General features: G+C 35.4%; 1 protein-coding gene across 1 annotated transcript in view; it reads right to left on the bottom strand.

Moving 5' to 3' along the window:
• The window catches only part of OSTN (osteocrin), a 38,192-nt gene extending 22,352 nt beyond the window's left edge, over positions 1-15,840 (bottom strand). Inside the window, exons 1-3 of the mRNA XM_024740316.1 lie at positions 15,790-15,840; positions 4,729-4,827; positions 2,103-2,317 (exon numbers count right to left, since the gene is read on the bottom strand). Of these exons, the coding sequence (XP_024596084.1) occupies positions 2,103-2,317; positions 4,729-4,827 (314 nt within the window). The 5' untranslated portion in view covers positions 15,790-15,840. The remainder of the gene's footprint in view (positions 1-2,102; positions 2,318-4,728; positions 4,828-15,789) is intronic.
• Positions 15,841-16,421: the final 581 nt, after the last annotated feature.

Below are 16,421 nucleotides of genomic sequence, written 5' to 3'. Positions count from 1 at the left end.
AATATAGTATCTCTTTATGACACTTCCTAAGGAAATTGGTATGATGGAATCTCAATGTAGATTATATATATTTATAAGATTTATGTAATAAATATTTGGTGTATATGCTATGTATGCTATTATAAATTCATATATAAATATTTACATAAATGTTTACATGTTGACTTTCAAATTATTTTGTAGACTGTACTGCAAGATCCAGGAATCAAAGAAATACTATTTATTAGAAGGCACAATATTTTCTCCACTTAACCTTTGGCTTTCTATAACCTTCTTTAAAAATTGCCTCTCTTCTTGCTTTGTGTTATAATTTGTTATAAATATTTCTATGTTTCTTATTGGTATGTGATCTCTTTGAGGGACAAAGACTGTATTTTCCTTTATTCCACCGTCGCCCAACACAGTGCCTAGAACATAAGTGGAACTAACTTGTATTTGTTTAATTAGAATACGATCTGAATTTCAAAATACATGTGTGGTATTTTTTTCAAGTACATGTTGGATAAATTATAGTCCCAAAGTGATGATTTTATTTACTAGTGTAACTCTGAGAATCTTTCAGAAGTCTAGCAAATTGCATCCTGTATTGATGAGAATCATCGAGCAAAAGCAAAGTCACGGACCAGGAACAAATGTGATGTGTCCTAGAACTCCAAGTAACCAAGTGAAACTGGACTAAAGGATGTGGAAATGAGTGCAGGAAGAAAAGAGGTGCCAGATTATGAAAATTTTCATAGAATTTCCTTAAGGAGTTTGCTTTTATCTTGTAAGCAATGGGAACTTTTCATGGAAAGATTTTTTTGCGGTATGCGGGCCTCTCACTGCTATGGCTTCTTCCGTTGCAGAGCACAGGCTCCGGACGCGCAGGCTCAGCGGCCATGGCTCACGGGCCCAGCGCTCCGCGGCACGTGGGATCTTCCCGGACCGGGGCACGAACCCGTGTCCCCTGCATCAGCAGGCGGACTCTCAACCACTGCACCACCAGGGAAGCCCTCAGGAAAAGATTTTTGTGTTAGATGATCCCCCTGGTAGCAGAGTAAAGGATGCATTCACCAATAAAGGGGTGAGGATGGTGGTGGAAGTGGAGATGGGGGAAGACTGGAGATGGGGAAAGACTGGAGAAAGAAAACATGTCAGAGATGATTTAGGCCAGAATTAGGAAAGCCTTAATGTAAAAGGATATTCTGGAGATATTAAACATATAAAACAAGTAGGATTTAGAGAATTTAGTGAATAATGGAACGTTTAATGTAAGCAAATGGAATGCTGGTGAGCAAAACGGATCCTAGTAAATTCCCCAAATTCCAGACTTTGGGGAATTGGGTGATCTTTTGTGTCACTGCTGATGTGAAATGTACAGCATGAGGAACAGATACTGAGGGGGTAGAAAGTGAATTAAGTTTGGAATGACTGCTTTAAAGTACTGACACTTACTCAATGATTAAAGAGAGATTTAATTATTCTAATTCTGTTATAATAGTTAACAGTTTACAAAGTACTCATTTGATTTTTATAGAGGTAAGTAATTATCCCCATTTTCCAGATAAATAAGCTGAGGATCACAGAGAATAAGATTCTTACACAAGTCACATGGCTAGAAATGCTTAGAAATTTGACTTAAACATATGTGTCCTGACTCCAGGTCCTGAGAGCTCTTCACTGCCTTCTTGGTATAGGAGAGGGGACTTATTCACATCATTTGGAATGCTGTGTAACAAGGGTAAAAATAAAATGGTATTGTGGTTACCTTTATTAACTAGAAAATGCAACTGACCGAACATTAATCTCATAGGATGCACGTTTCCCCTTGCTTCCCAAATGCTGTTATGTCTTGTAAGAACTACTTTATATTTACATGCAACAGAATCTTCTCCAGAAAACATTTTGACAAAAATATTTGTGCGTACCATAGCAGTTATTTTGCTCCCTAAACATTATTTCTAAAATGATGCCATTAAACTCAGAAATTAGCTAAGACACTTTTAAATCTGTTTACCTACAAGGTTTTCATTGTATTTTTTTTAATGTGGACTTCTCTGTTTTTGAACCCAGAGTGGAAGAATTAGAAAATGAAAATGTTCCTTCTCTAAGAGTTCACTTACCTCTGTTTACCTTTATGATCTACAGAGCCAGCTGAGAGTCTGTCCAGGGGAGAACCAAAACCAGAGAAGCTTCTTTTCTTCTTTGTTTCAATCACATCATTCTCCAGAGACACAAGTTCATCAAGAAGTAAGAGTTTTGCTGCCAGATCAGTGGCTGATTTCTCTTCCTTGGCTGTGGGTGGTGACTGAACGTCTAAGACTCTAGAATCAAAGGCCTATAGGGCAGGAAAGGTGATTCCATTCATTAACGAGAAGAAAATACATACAATCATCTGCATTTGGCTTTTGCTATTTTTAGCTGACATGCCTGTCATGAACCTTGATTTCTCATGAGTTATGATCCAGAGAGAAAGACTTTTGGGGACAAAAACACATAGAGATGAGGTTTATCCAAAAGAAATGAAAGGGAAACTAAATACGCACACACACATACACATACACACAAAGAAAAAAAAAAGGTAAACTCCTCTAAAGGAGGCCTGCCTCTAATATTTAGTATAACTGATTATTCTTTCAGATTCTTTCCCAGTAGCAACTGCATCCTTCCTTATTACTCCAAAAGCACTTTATCTATACTTCTTTCATCACTGCCATCATTACATTTTCCCTTGTATTAGATTAGCTACAATATATTTGTATTGCCTATTAGATTGTGAGTAACTTGAGGGCAAAGACTATGTCTAATTAGTCTTTTATCTGCTCTATTCAATGCCTATCCCAGTATTTTGCTCATGGTTAGTACTCAGTAAATTTCTGCTGAATATTTATTGAATGAATTCTGAAAAAGTCTAAACCTCATGTTATTTTCTTTTCACCACTCATTCATTCCTTACTGATTCAAGCCACTAAACATCCACTGTGCAGGTCCTGCGTTAGACCCAAGAGATCCAAAAATGAGTAAAATCCAGTCTGTGCCCTGAAGGAGCTTACCATCTCCACCCATGTGATTTACTAACAAATATTAATGAGTGTCTACGATGAGTCAGAGCTATCCCAAGGACTTTATTGTCCCATGTCAGATTTCTTGTTTATTTGTTTGTTTACACATATTGCCACTTGGCATGTCATCCAAACCATAAAAGTGTAAGCTTCCAGTTTGTGAAGTCTGTCTTCCTTTCTCAGGTGCAGTCACAGCATTTCAGAAAATGTTCCTGCTAGAAATCTGGGGTCATTTTGTTGTGCAGGGGATGCTACTTCTTTCCCAAGAGCCTGAGACTATTCCCCCGTGGGAAGAAGGGTTAATAACTACAGGGGTCTCTTCCCTTTCCTCCTTTAGTCACATTCTTGCCAGACTCTTGGTCTGGGAAAGACTCTTTTTCTTCACTTCCTGTCTTTATTTTTGAGTTACTTCTCTTATTCTCTTTCTATTCCCTTCATTTTTTTCTCAATAAAATGAAACGGTAGTACTTTCCAAGCCTTTTCATCATTGACTCACACAATTCTCTTTTGCAATACTTAGAGTCCACCTCAAAGCTCTGAGACCTAAAGTCATTGAGCTCCTTCTTTCCTAAACCAGTGAAATCTGCTCTAAGTCTGGCCAGTTCTTTCTGGAAAACCCCTCTTGCCCTGCGCTTTCTGATTCCCATGAGGAGAGATTTATATCAGGTCCTCTTCACTGCTTAGTGTACACTCTCAATCACCGTATAATTTATTTATCTCCTCTCTCTCTCTCTCTTTTTTCTATTCTGTCCTGAATACTGCCATGAAGTTAATTATCCCCGAACACTACTTTCATCATATAAAAACATTAAAAATCTCTATAGCTCTTTGTAACTCATAGTTCAAAGTCCACAACTTTAAAGAAAACCTCAACTTCTGTTACTTCCCTACATAAGCCTGGCAGCATAGAAACTAAAGAGGGGAAGGATGTTATAATCATGAGAAAGAAACTCTTAAGATCAGGAGGCAAACCTCCAAAGGGCAAATTGAGGAGATCTTTTATTATCTCTCAGAGCTTCTTCCAAAAACTATGTGTTCATTCTTCCAACTGACGTATATACAAAGTAGATTTTTGTTTCTTTTTAAAAATATTCTTAATCATCAGGAAAAATTCACAAAACTTGCATAAAACTTGTCCTTCAGTAAAACACATTTCAGATTCTCACTTTATGTTATTTAAGAAGCACAAAGAATGTATGTTTCTATTAAGATCAAATGAGCCAAATTAACTTTTCTCTGTGTGGCGATGTCCTCACATTTCTTTTCCTTTGTAGTTTAGTCTTGGCAGCAAGAAAACATCTGTAGAGTGATAAAATTTTGGCCCAACTACTCAAATCTTGACATGTAAATGACTTCAAATTTCACATAAAAGCACTTTATCTTCATGTAATTGATTCAATTATAAATATGGCTGAAATTATAATGAATTTTCTCCTATAGTTTTTGGTCTATGGAATACAAATCTTTGTTGTTACTTACAGCTTTTTTTTTTTTTTTTTTTAACATTTAGATACCTGGTTTTCTCTGAATCCACGGTGAAGACAAGGTATAGAAAGAAATGCCTATTTACTTGATTTTTGTGTTATCAAACCTTCTCCCTACTTGTCAGCAACACCTGCTTCTGACATTAGTCAAAATGGCTTATGTTCATAAAAGAAGTATGGTCCCTTAAGCTAGTTTCCATTACCTCTGCTGTGACATCCACTGAGAGCACTTTTCCTGAGCTCCAGACCACCAACGTCGCAGCCAGGATAAAATGTGCACTTGCCAATCTCCAGTCCAGCATCTAAGGGTCATACACATCAGGGTTAACATTGATTAGTCTGGCAAGATAGAAAACAAAAATGTCTATAAAGTTTGTTATAGGCAGGTAATAAACCAAATTATTCAACTACTATACGTTGGAATGCACCTCTGCAAAACTTATATAATACTTAATAGAAGCTGTCAATCTCCCAGAATGAATTCTATCAAGACTTCATTTCCATGGAAACCTAGACTGGGGTTGTAGAGCTATAATCATAATTTAACTCTAAGCCAAGTCTGAAAAATCTAGTTTGTGTAACTTTATTCTTTGACTCTCTAATCCACAGACTACAACCTCATGTACCTAAGGGGAAATGTGTTAAATTGACTAGGTATGAGAGACTAAGGCCTGGTGGGATTTGTGGTGAGCAAGAGAGAATGTGCTGAGTCTAAAAGCAATTCAATTCAAAATTTCAGAAACATCACAGTTCCAATAGGAGACTATCTTTATGTCCCGTGATATGTAAGGATTTCTTGAGCAAGATACAAAAGGTAGATCTCATGGAAAAAATTAACGAATTACACTATATCAAAATTGAAAAATTCTACATGATAAATACAATAAACAATTTACAATAAAAAACAAATTAAAAATGGAATATATTTTCAACAGATATAAAAAAGAAAGATTAGCATTTGAAACATTTAAATAACTCTGATAAATAAAATTTTAAAAACAGACTCACAATTAAGTAAAACTGGGCCAAAGTTTATAAGGAGACATGTATCTGAAAGTTCATAGCTTCATTTTAGATAGTAGTAAAAAAACGAATCAACTCAAGTACCCTACTCAAGAGGAAATGGATTGATCGAATGAGGTAAATTCATACTATGGACTTTACGCAAATAAATTAAATATGGATGTTATCTACTGTTAAAAACAAATGACCTGAATGTTATGTGTAATTATATGCAAGGATTTAAAAAAACAGATTTGAGGGGAGATTAGAAGTTCTAGAACAATACATATGCCATGCTACCATTTACCTAAATTGGAAGTACGTAAAGCAATTTCATATATTTTGAAATCTATACATATAATTAAAATATAAACCAATGGAACTTGATTCATGACTATGATTACTTCTGGGGAGGGTGGGGAGTATATGAGATTATGGAGAAAACATAAGGAACTCAGTTTTTATCTCTCCCTATATACATAGTAAAGCAAACATGTTAAAAGATTACATTTGTTAATTCTGTGTAGTAAGCACAAAGGTATATCATTTATGAATTTTTACATTAAAAAAAACTATAAATCCAATTAAAGCTTATCTACAACTGAGATCAGGCCTGCGGGATGCCAGTCTTGCCACTGGTTAAAGCAGAAGGCCTTGCCCTGCTGGGAGAAGCTCACGGGCTGTGAGCTACCAACAGAACGGGCTTGACTTCACCACTTAGCACATGACATTGGGAAGTCCCCCAGGCCATCCTTCATGAATGAGAAGTTTCAGTAAACTTCTGTTGCCTTAAAAAAAACCATTTGGAAACCTACAGGGAGCAAAAAGAAAGGGATCCTAGGATCCATCTGAAGAACTGGATTTGACTCATATTTACTTTAGTAATAGTGTGACGTTGAGTGTGTGTCATTTAACCTACTTGAGCTTTATTTTCCATATTTGTGAAATGAGGAGTAATTCTGACCTCAGAAGAACTTTTTGAGAGGATTGGATTAATTCATGTATAACCTCTTTATCCCATATAGCATTTATAATTTGTAAGTGAAAGAACATTTATGAGACATTACTAAATATTTCTTTAATAACTACATTCTCTTTGGTGTGATCCAAGATTTTCTTTATGACATTTCCTTAAAATGGTGTTACTGTGAAACCTCAGTGTGGATTTTAGTTATAAATGTTTCTGCTAGAATACAGACAAATAAGACCTAGACAGAGTAACATCTGTATTAAATGTGTATTAATACTTAAAACGGATATAAAATATTTTAGTATTGTCTATAACATTTATTTATCAAATATAATCTTAATTTTCATGTAATGCAGCCTAAACTAGTTCTTCATTATGTCATCAATTACTCTACTTTGCAATCTAGTCATGCAATGTTGTTCACTAGCTGTTTCTCTGTATTCCACAATTTCTGGAAGGGAGCAGTACATTCTGTGTTCTCTTTCTGACAAACTTATATTTAATATTTGAGTTTTTTGATAAGTATCTAAAAACAGCTAATCATGATTATTTCTCTAAATTGAGACAGGAGAAAAATAACAAGCATGAATGTAAAAGTTATCTGGTAAAAATACCAACCAAACACTGCATTACTTATTTCTTTAGAAAATCAGCCATTGAATCATTCTTCCTTCTGATTTTGCTGCTGTCTCTGACTTCCCTCAGCAAAAGGGAAGACATGTCAAAAACATAAGTGTATTTTTACAATGAGCTCGTATTTCTGGCATATCTGTTTTTTTAAATAGCTCTTTCATTCAATCAAAGATAAACTACCGTTGTGATGTTTTTCTTCCACTTTTTTTTATCCTGCTAAAAACAGGTTACAAAGTGTGAAATTGCTCAATTTTATGAGCTTTCCCATGTGGATTGCCTTCAACTATTTTTATGCACATTTTACTAACCAGTTTTCTCTTCATCTCTGCAATCTTATAAAAGGTACAGGATGATGAGTGTTTGTAATATTGATGATTATGTCTGAGGCATATATTTTTGTGCTTGGGTGTATATAGGAAAAAAGTCATAATGTATCATCTTACAGATAACCACATCCTGATTATTTGGATAGGGAGATATAAAAATAAATGCTGAGTTTAAATACACCCATTTAATGGTTTAAAGCCATGCTTGCAGCCAGTTAACGGAAAGGCCAAGTTCCTAAATATGGCATTTGGTACACTAATGAAAACAAACACCCTGGCACCTGCCACACAAAAGACATTTGATTAACTAGTTGAAACTTGATTGCTACAAAATTAGAAACAGAGGAAATTATAGGGAGGGAAGGAAAAGACCAGGTTCAGCTCCGTTTTCCTATTTTGTTGATAGTGGATAAATATAGCCCATGACTAAAAATCTACCCATCCCCATGTACACTCCAGGTCACAGAAAGAACACTCAAAGGATGTTCATTGTGTGAATACATGATAATGGAGGTGTTTGCAATTTCTTTTAGTACAGCTATACTTTTCATTGAGTAATTTTTGAATAACATTCCTCTAATGTGAGGAGCTTCAAAAGAGACAGTGGGCATGGGATCTGCCTTATAAGAAGATTAAGCTCTGAAAGTCCAGCAGTAAAGTAACTGGTTTAATTATATTTAAACTAGGATTAAATGAGAAGTCTGTTAAAATGAAGAAAGATGTTTGCATTATTGAGAATCAGTGCTGCAATGAGTCATTGTTACTGTGAAAAATGATCTCTCAAGTGGGCTCTGTGGGAAAAAGAAAAGATTGGTTGCCACTGATCCAAACTATCTGCCTTTGAGGTCTGGTGTTGAAGAAAAACAAATCACTCAGGTGACGAAGGAAATTTCTCTTCAACAACGTCTGACTTAGGGATAGTAGATCTAACCATTAGAAACTCACAAAAGGACTGAGTTTGGGGGTTGATTCTTGATAACTTCTGGGATAATTTCTTGATTAGAACTATTCCAGATAGACTCTATCCACCCTATTTTCAACAGAAGTTAAAAATAAAGCCTTAATTAAAGATGAAGGACTTTGAAAAAGTAATTATTATTTTTAATCCTCTTCTTCTGCTTTGGCATTGCAGACATTTAAGTGAGATTTAACAGGACATGTTATGAAGGGTCTCTAGTTCTGACATTGGGAAATGACCGTGTGTACCTGCACACAACACTCCCCAAATCTTCTTTCTCTGAAAACGGGGGTGGTCTTCTAGGCAAGTGGTGGATCATCTTGGTCCCGTAGTAAATCTGTAAAACGGAGTAAGTTCTTCTTCAATGTACCCTTTACCCTGCCCCATAAAGTCGTGGTCACCCAGGTCTTTTTGATAATAGACGAAAGCTTCCAGGATAGTAGATAGCAGAATAACTATCATTTTTTATTTTAAAGACGGGCCTAAAAGGGGCAGTGGTTAACACAGTCTGTGTGGCTCACTGTGATAGAAAGAGACCTGATCTAGAGGTTCTGAGACTCAGGCCCTGCCTTGGCTTGGCTTCTAATTCACTGTATGATTTTGGACAAACCCTTTCCTCTCTAGACTGAGTAAACTGAGGTTAGCCTCCCTGACCTCTAAAGTTGCTTCTAGCTTTTGTAAAGTCCGTTTCTGAATCCGGCTCTTTTCTGGTGGAAGCACAGACTCTGTATGTAGGTAATGATAATAGTTGGTGTAGGTTTGGCTGGGAAAACCTTTCTGCTGTCCCTCAAATCAGCTGAGTCTATACATAAGATTTTGCATCTAGGTTTTCACATAAATATGCTCCTCTTGAATTTTAAGTATTTCTAGCTGAAAAGACAGGGCCTTCAAATCTTTGATTTTAAGATTTTATTTATGGTAAGCAATCCCATTTTATAAATGTATTTTAAGAAAGAAAAAATGCTACCGATTAAATTATGCCATGCTATCAAGTGTAAGACATTCCAACTTCAGAGATGTTAAATGTGCACAGAATGGATGAAATATGCTATATCTATTTACTTTCAAATGTTTACTTGGATTTTTTTTCATCATGCTTAAGATAGTATACTCAATTCCCCCATACTTTCAAAACAAACATTGTTAGAGCTGAGGGAGGATCCAGATTCCCTAGCATGCGGCAGTTATATCTGCTCTTATGGGGTCAGAGAAAGAAAGCATGGTACAATATTTAATGCATTATCAGTTATAAATTTTAAAAATCACATAATGTTAAAAAATTTAAAGATTTGATTGATTCCTTATTCCTCTGCATTTGTAGTTAATAGTCTATCAAAGGAAAATAATCATTTGTATATTTTCAGAGTACTCACAAGTCTTAGTATTAGTGTATACAAAATCACTATTATCAAAAGCTCCTATTTGGGTTATAAAATAGGAATTTTTGAAAATAGAAATTTTCAGATATCTGAAACACCACCAGTTTCACATATACACATATTTTTTCACATATGTACATATATTTTTCACACAATGTTTTTCTAAAAATCTTTAGATAAACTAATGAGTATTTTAAAAATAAAAATTTTCAGTCAATAAATGGACATTCATCATCAGAAAAATATTTCTATGATGGTGAGGAAAAACTCAGAATTAGGCTTGAAGGATAGGGATAAGTGTCCGTGCTATGCTTGGTAACCTTGAGCAAGATGCTTAAACTGTCAAAATTGTCTAATAAAACTCATTTTATGAACTCACATTTTAATTAATTAATTTTGTTTAATTTAAAATTATTTAATTAATTTACAAATAGAACAAATCATTATGGATTTGCCTTGTTTGCCAGATAAGAGCAATAAAAACATTTACTTTCATATTTAATATTATTTATTAAAACATATAAAGATATACATGTATCTGTGAAAAAACACTGCATCATTTTTATTCTTATTTTATCATAGGTGAACTTTTCAATGGAGACTCTAAAGTTTGCATGAAAACATTTTGAAAACTATAAGATAATATGGAAAGATTAACTACATGGTATAAAAATGATTATTTCTGAGCTGAAGGCAAGTGTTTGATGACAAGTCCTTCCAAGGAAAGTAAAGCTTATACTCAACCACCACCTAGGGAATCTGGGGCCATTCATAGAGACAATCAGCAAAGCTTATGTTAAACAATCAAGAGGATACATAACAGTTTGACATGATACAGATAATCTTGATATTTCAATGAGTGACATTTGAACAGGGTGTTAAGTTTGTGTCTAGTTTTCATTGATAAGAGAAGCAACCAGATGCTTGAGACACTTTCCTGCTAGAAAGCAGAGACTTGGACGCTGGAGTCTCTTCTTTATTGGTGCTGCAATTCCACTGCCTATGGTGCAATCGGCTCCACAAACAAGCGAACTAAGTGTGGCTTTGGCACTTATAACTTCAGAAGTGGGGATTAGTTTTGGATCCTCATAAAGTCAAATACTAGATTTAAAATCATTGAGGATTTTCACCCAAGAGCAACTGAATTACAACTGGTAGTTTTTGTCACTAGCATACATATAATCTATATCATTCTCACAGAAATACATCTGAGAAATACTCATGGTGTTTAGCCGTTTGTTTAAAATTCTCTTTATGAAATTTGCTATTTTCAGTAGATTGTGTGATGGGTATTTGCTTTATATTTTGAGTGTGATTTTGAAAGGAAGGTGCAAATTGAGACTGAGAAATTTAACATTTCCTTTTTTTTTAAGAAATGAAAATGTCAGGAATGTATTCTTTCTCATTTCTCATTGCTCTTCCGTTGGCAGTAGTTAATTTTCCGAAGCCACATAGCCAGCTAGAAGAAGAGCCAGAACAACAATGTAATGCTGTCAGACTCTCAGTTTCATGCTCCTTCAAGTATAACTTATTTGTAAAAGTATAAACATTTTCCCATCTCCAAAACAGATTGCTTATAAAGTCAAATGTTTATGGGTGAGGTGTTCTTAATGTGGCAGACACCTGCATTTTAAAAAGACTTTCCCTGGGGGGCTTCCCTGGTGGTGCAGTGGTTAAGAATCCGCCTGCCAATGCAGGGGACACGGGTTCAAGCTCTAGTCCGGGAAGATCCCACATGCTGCGGAGCAACTAAGCCCGCGAGCCACAACTACTGGGCCCGAGTGTCACAACTACTGAAGCCCGTGCACCTAGAGCCCGTGCTCCAAATGAGAGAAGCCACCACGATGAGAAGCCCGCGCACTGCAACAAAGAATAGCCCCCGCCCACCGCAACTAGTGAAAGACTGCATGCAGCAACGAAGACCCAACACAGCCGAAAAAAAAAAAAAAAAAAAATTCTTTGAAATGAATTTCCTTGAATGCTAAAAATCAGGAAGAATGATTATTTACTGGTATACATGTGTTAACTGATTTTATTCTGTCTGACAACATTTTTGTTCTTTTTCAGATACTACTGCCTTCCAAAATCATAAAATTTTGTTGTTAAATATCTCAATTTTTTTTTTCTATTTGGAATTCTCAATCATACTACTAGTATCTTTCTTGCACAAAGTTAAGAAGGCAGAAACCTACAATAACACTAGTAAGATCCCACTATTAAGAAGCCCAGGTATGTATGTTTAACAAACTATTTAAATGTTACTGTAAACTCCTTGACGGTAGGAACTATGACATGTTCACTATTGTATCTCAGCACCGAACATAACGCCTGGCAGAGAGTCAACATTATGTGTTGAATGAATGAATGAATGAAGCAGCCCTATGTAGTAGGTAAACAGAAATGTGGGACAGGTATTAACTTCCCAGTTTTATTGATATGGAAACTTAGGCTTAGAGATGGGAAGAGATTTGCCCAAGTTTTATACCTACAGTAATATATGATGAAGTTCATGCCAAAATCCCGGTATGTCCATTAATGTTTCACATCACAGATTCTCATTCTAATGAAAGAGACATGCATCATTATTCCCTAATCATTATACCAGTAAAGTTTCAGATTTCTCCTTATCAAACACTAATTTGTGCTCAGATCCCTGAATTATTATAAGTTTCTTCATGTAAAACTATGTTATCTAGAAAGACAAGAGAACTTGGTGTATGATTGTATGCAATTCTGGTAAGGGAATTTGTTCTTTAATTCTAATAATGAATAATGGGAAAAATAAGAATCTTCAAAACTAGAGATAGGGAAAAGCTGGTAGAGTTGCACATAAACATTCTGTTTAGCCATTTGATACGGAGGTCATTTTTATGTGGTATAAAAAGGCTTTCAAAGGGTAAAGTTGGATAACTGCAGTTAAACATGGCATATATTAGCATCAGGGTAGTGTGGAATACTACCACCTCCTTCACCCTTTACCTCACTTTGTACTTATATATACTATTTAATAAAATAGAATTATAGCAGGGTGATAGAAAATAAAATATAATAAAGAAAGTAATATTGATTGGGGGAAGGAAATTTTACTAAAGAGAGTTATAAATGGAAATCACTCTTAACATTTAATGTTACAGTATATTATGCATTATCATTAATTTCAGCCACAATATTTTATGAAAATATTAGCATACAACTATAAAGAATATTATAATGAGAAGAAAACAAAGGGAAGAAATCTGTTATACTTAAAACATAATTATTCTTCAAACTCTAATTATATTAACAAAACTAAATTTTAATTGAATTTTAATATGATTTTATATCATTTATATTTTGTTTTATAGTTCATAAGATATCTCTATTAAACATTTTTTTAAAAATCACTAATTATGTTGTCACAGTCATGATTTTCCCATAGTTTTTGTAATATTGACAGTGTAGCATAGTCAGGCTGTGTCATGGAAGCAGAGCCAGCCTGAGTGTTATGGGAATTAAGGAGCTTGTTACAGGAACTAGACCTTACACAAGCATGGGAACAGTCAGGGAGGGATGGACTGCCAAGGAGGTAGAGGAGGAGATGTCACTTCCTAAACCTCTTAGTGCCCCAGCATGGATGGACAAGTCAGAGTTTGCAAGGAAATGCAACCACCAAAGTGGGACTACAGGGAAGCCATGGAGAGGTCCATGGAAAGGTCCATGGAGAGGTCCATGGAAAGCCACAGCTATCACTTGGTGGGTCAGCAGCCAAGTTCTCAGGGTGGCCCAGGTGATATTTTAAAGGTGCATTTTTCACATGTTTAGAGTCTTATGTGTCATAGGAACATAGGGTTTTAGAAAGGAAGGAGGCTCTCATTAGAAACTGTGGAATTTACCACCCTCAATAGATGGAGAGAGCCAGACTCAGAGGTAATTAACTTGTCCGAGGGAGAGGAAATGAAGGGGAGATGTAAAATGGATTAAGAGGAGGAGGCATGGAAGAGGGGTTGTCTCTGGAGGGAGCGGGTGCTTTGTTCTGAGACCAGAGCAGATGAGGCATTGATAAGGGAGAAGAGGCAAGGCTGAGCAACAGCCAGTTCAAACCAGCCAAGGCACCAGCAATTACTGGCTGGTGATGCTAACCACTGCTCCAGAGAGGTACCCTGAAAATTATTTGCAGAAAGAAGGAGGACTCAGCTAAAAATATCTCTAGTCAGAGAGATCTTTAGGCACATGGGAGTTGGCCTGTGTAGAGACGTGCCTAGGGTTAGGAGGGAACTTGTGACTCATCATTTGTACCCACACGGACTCTAGTTTTACTGAGGAGAGAAAAATGCCCCTAGGAAGCTGAGTAAAAGCTGTTGAAGACAGGACTGGGATTACAAAGCTGGTTTCCTGACTCCAAAGCGTGTGTTCCTCTGATAACACCATTGAACCTAAGCAAACATTGTCTGATGTGGAGAGATCACAGTGGATGAAATATTGGCAAGGAGGTTAAGTTAGATGATGTCTAAGGATTAGCCCCAAGATTCTGTGATACTGAGTCCTCATTCTCTAATATAGGGAAAAGTGACTGATATGGGAGCTTCCCCAGGTCATTCTCACGTTCAGTATCACCGGCACTTTTAGTTCTTTCATCTCTTTCAATAATAACAAAATGTTGTCGAGCCCTACTGTGTGCTTAAGCTTGCATGAAGTTGCACAACTACATAGTGACACGGTTGGGGTAATATTTTGAGACTGCTTACTTTGAGTTCTGTTCATTTGAGACAAGCTCAACCAATCTAATTGTATTAATTAATGTCCAAATCATTGAAAGTATTTGAATAAGAAGTTAAAATTATAGCCCTGAGGTCCCCATACCTAGTCTACTAAACATATCTGCTTCTTTACTGCCCATGATTCGTTGTATCAGAATCAGTTTAAAACCCTGAGAAATAAAGGGCGAAAGCAAATAACCTTAAATAACTTATTGAATGAAGCCACAGTACAATTCACTTAGAAAGAGGAGATGAATGCATATCTGCAGGAAGCTCTTCTTAGAAAAGTTCTATGAAGAGTGATGAAGAGTAGTACCAAAGTAAAGAGAAGACACAAAATGTGCTGACGCTTGTGGGAGACCATTAAATATAGTGCTATCAATTCTATGGCTTACATGAGCACTGAAATCATCATAAAGCATTGTTTAAATTATGTAATTTCTAGAAAGATAACTCATAAATAAATAATAATCTCATTCCTAAACCTATAATATCTATAATTGTAATTCAAAGGAGCTATATTTTGTTTTGCTAGAACTGAATTTATTGAGTGTACACTATTTCCACAGGTCAAAACCTGAAACAAAATTTTAAATTTCTTCTTAAACAGACTTCAAATGTATGTTTCAGATTAACTCTTAATTCAATAACTTAATAGTAAGAGCACTTCAAATATTGAAGAATAGACATTGATCTAAGTCTACTTTAAGCTATGTTATTAATATTATACTTGCCTATTTGAGTTTTGTAAGCATAAAATCAGATGATAATATCGGTTTGAAGAATATAGAATACAGAATTTTATTAGTTTAGGGATGTTTCCTAAGTTCCAATTGTAATAGAAATACAGATAAGAGAAAAACTTTCTTTTCTAGCTAGGTTTTTAAAATGAGGCTACTTTGTACATTTAAGAATTTCCTAACACTGGATATATTTGATGAAAGCAAAATTAATACATCTAACACACTATAGGATTATTATCTTGAGTTCCCTTTCTCTCTGTTTTAAAATAGAATATAAAAGCAAAAGTAATGTAATAAATATAAAATGCCTGAGCAAACAATTATCTCCACCCTAAGTTTGCATTACAAAAATATCTTAGATTTTTTACTCATTTTTAGAGAGGAAAATATTTCCAAAAACATTTCTGACTTTAGCTAAATCAAGATAAAATCAAAACATTTAAAAAGTATGTGAAAATTTTTTAAAAAGTTAAAAGGAAAAAGCCTAACTCTTTATCAGCTTTTATATTCAACTTACCTTGTGAAAAATCAGGAGATTCTCACTTTAGAGTCCTGTCTGTGCAGTTTCTCCCAAACTCAGCTCTGATGGTGAGATTTTGCTCTGAGTTTTTATAGTCTCAGTTATACACCCCTTACTCCAATCCCTGCCTTTGCTTTCTCTTACATCATTTCTACAGATTTTCCACTGAACATTTTCCCAAGCTTCTCCTCAATCTCTCTCTCTCTCTCATCCTTTTCCCTCTGTCTTTCCCAGTCTCTATCTCTCTTTCTCTGTTTCCCTCTCCTGTCCTTCCTCTCCATATTTATTCTATCTACTGCTTTGACCATGGAATTTAAGTAGCAACAGGAGCATGGGCTCCGGAAAATTTAAGTATACATTTAGTATTGTGTTCAGCCCTAGACCCATCACTTCTTCCTGAGGTTTTAGTCCAGCTCTGATAATTACAAATCATATTTGGGAAATAAAATGCACTAAGATTTATTAAAAAGAAAGTCACTAGGATATTTCAAAGTAAGATTTAGGGAAACAAAATCAGAAATGCAAACTGATTTATTGATGTATATTTTGGACCCTTAAATAAATGATCATGTATGGAAATGGTGAGTAGTTTCAGCCTCAGTCAGGTGCGGCAGCCCTGTCAGTGAAAC

This window comes from Neophocaena asiaeorientalis, unplaced genomic scaffold (assembly GCF_003031525.2).
Source record: "Neophocaena asiaeorientalis asiaeorientalis breed wild unplaced genomic scaffold, Neophocaena_asiaeorientalis_V1.1 scaffold723, whole genome shotgun sequence".
NCBI lineage: Eukaryota > Metazoa > Chordata > Mammalia > Artiodactyla > Phocoenidae > Neophocaena > Neophocaena asiaeorientalis.
Note: the sequence above shows the minus strand (reverse complement) of the source record. Positions and strands in the feature narration are given on the sequence as shown.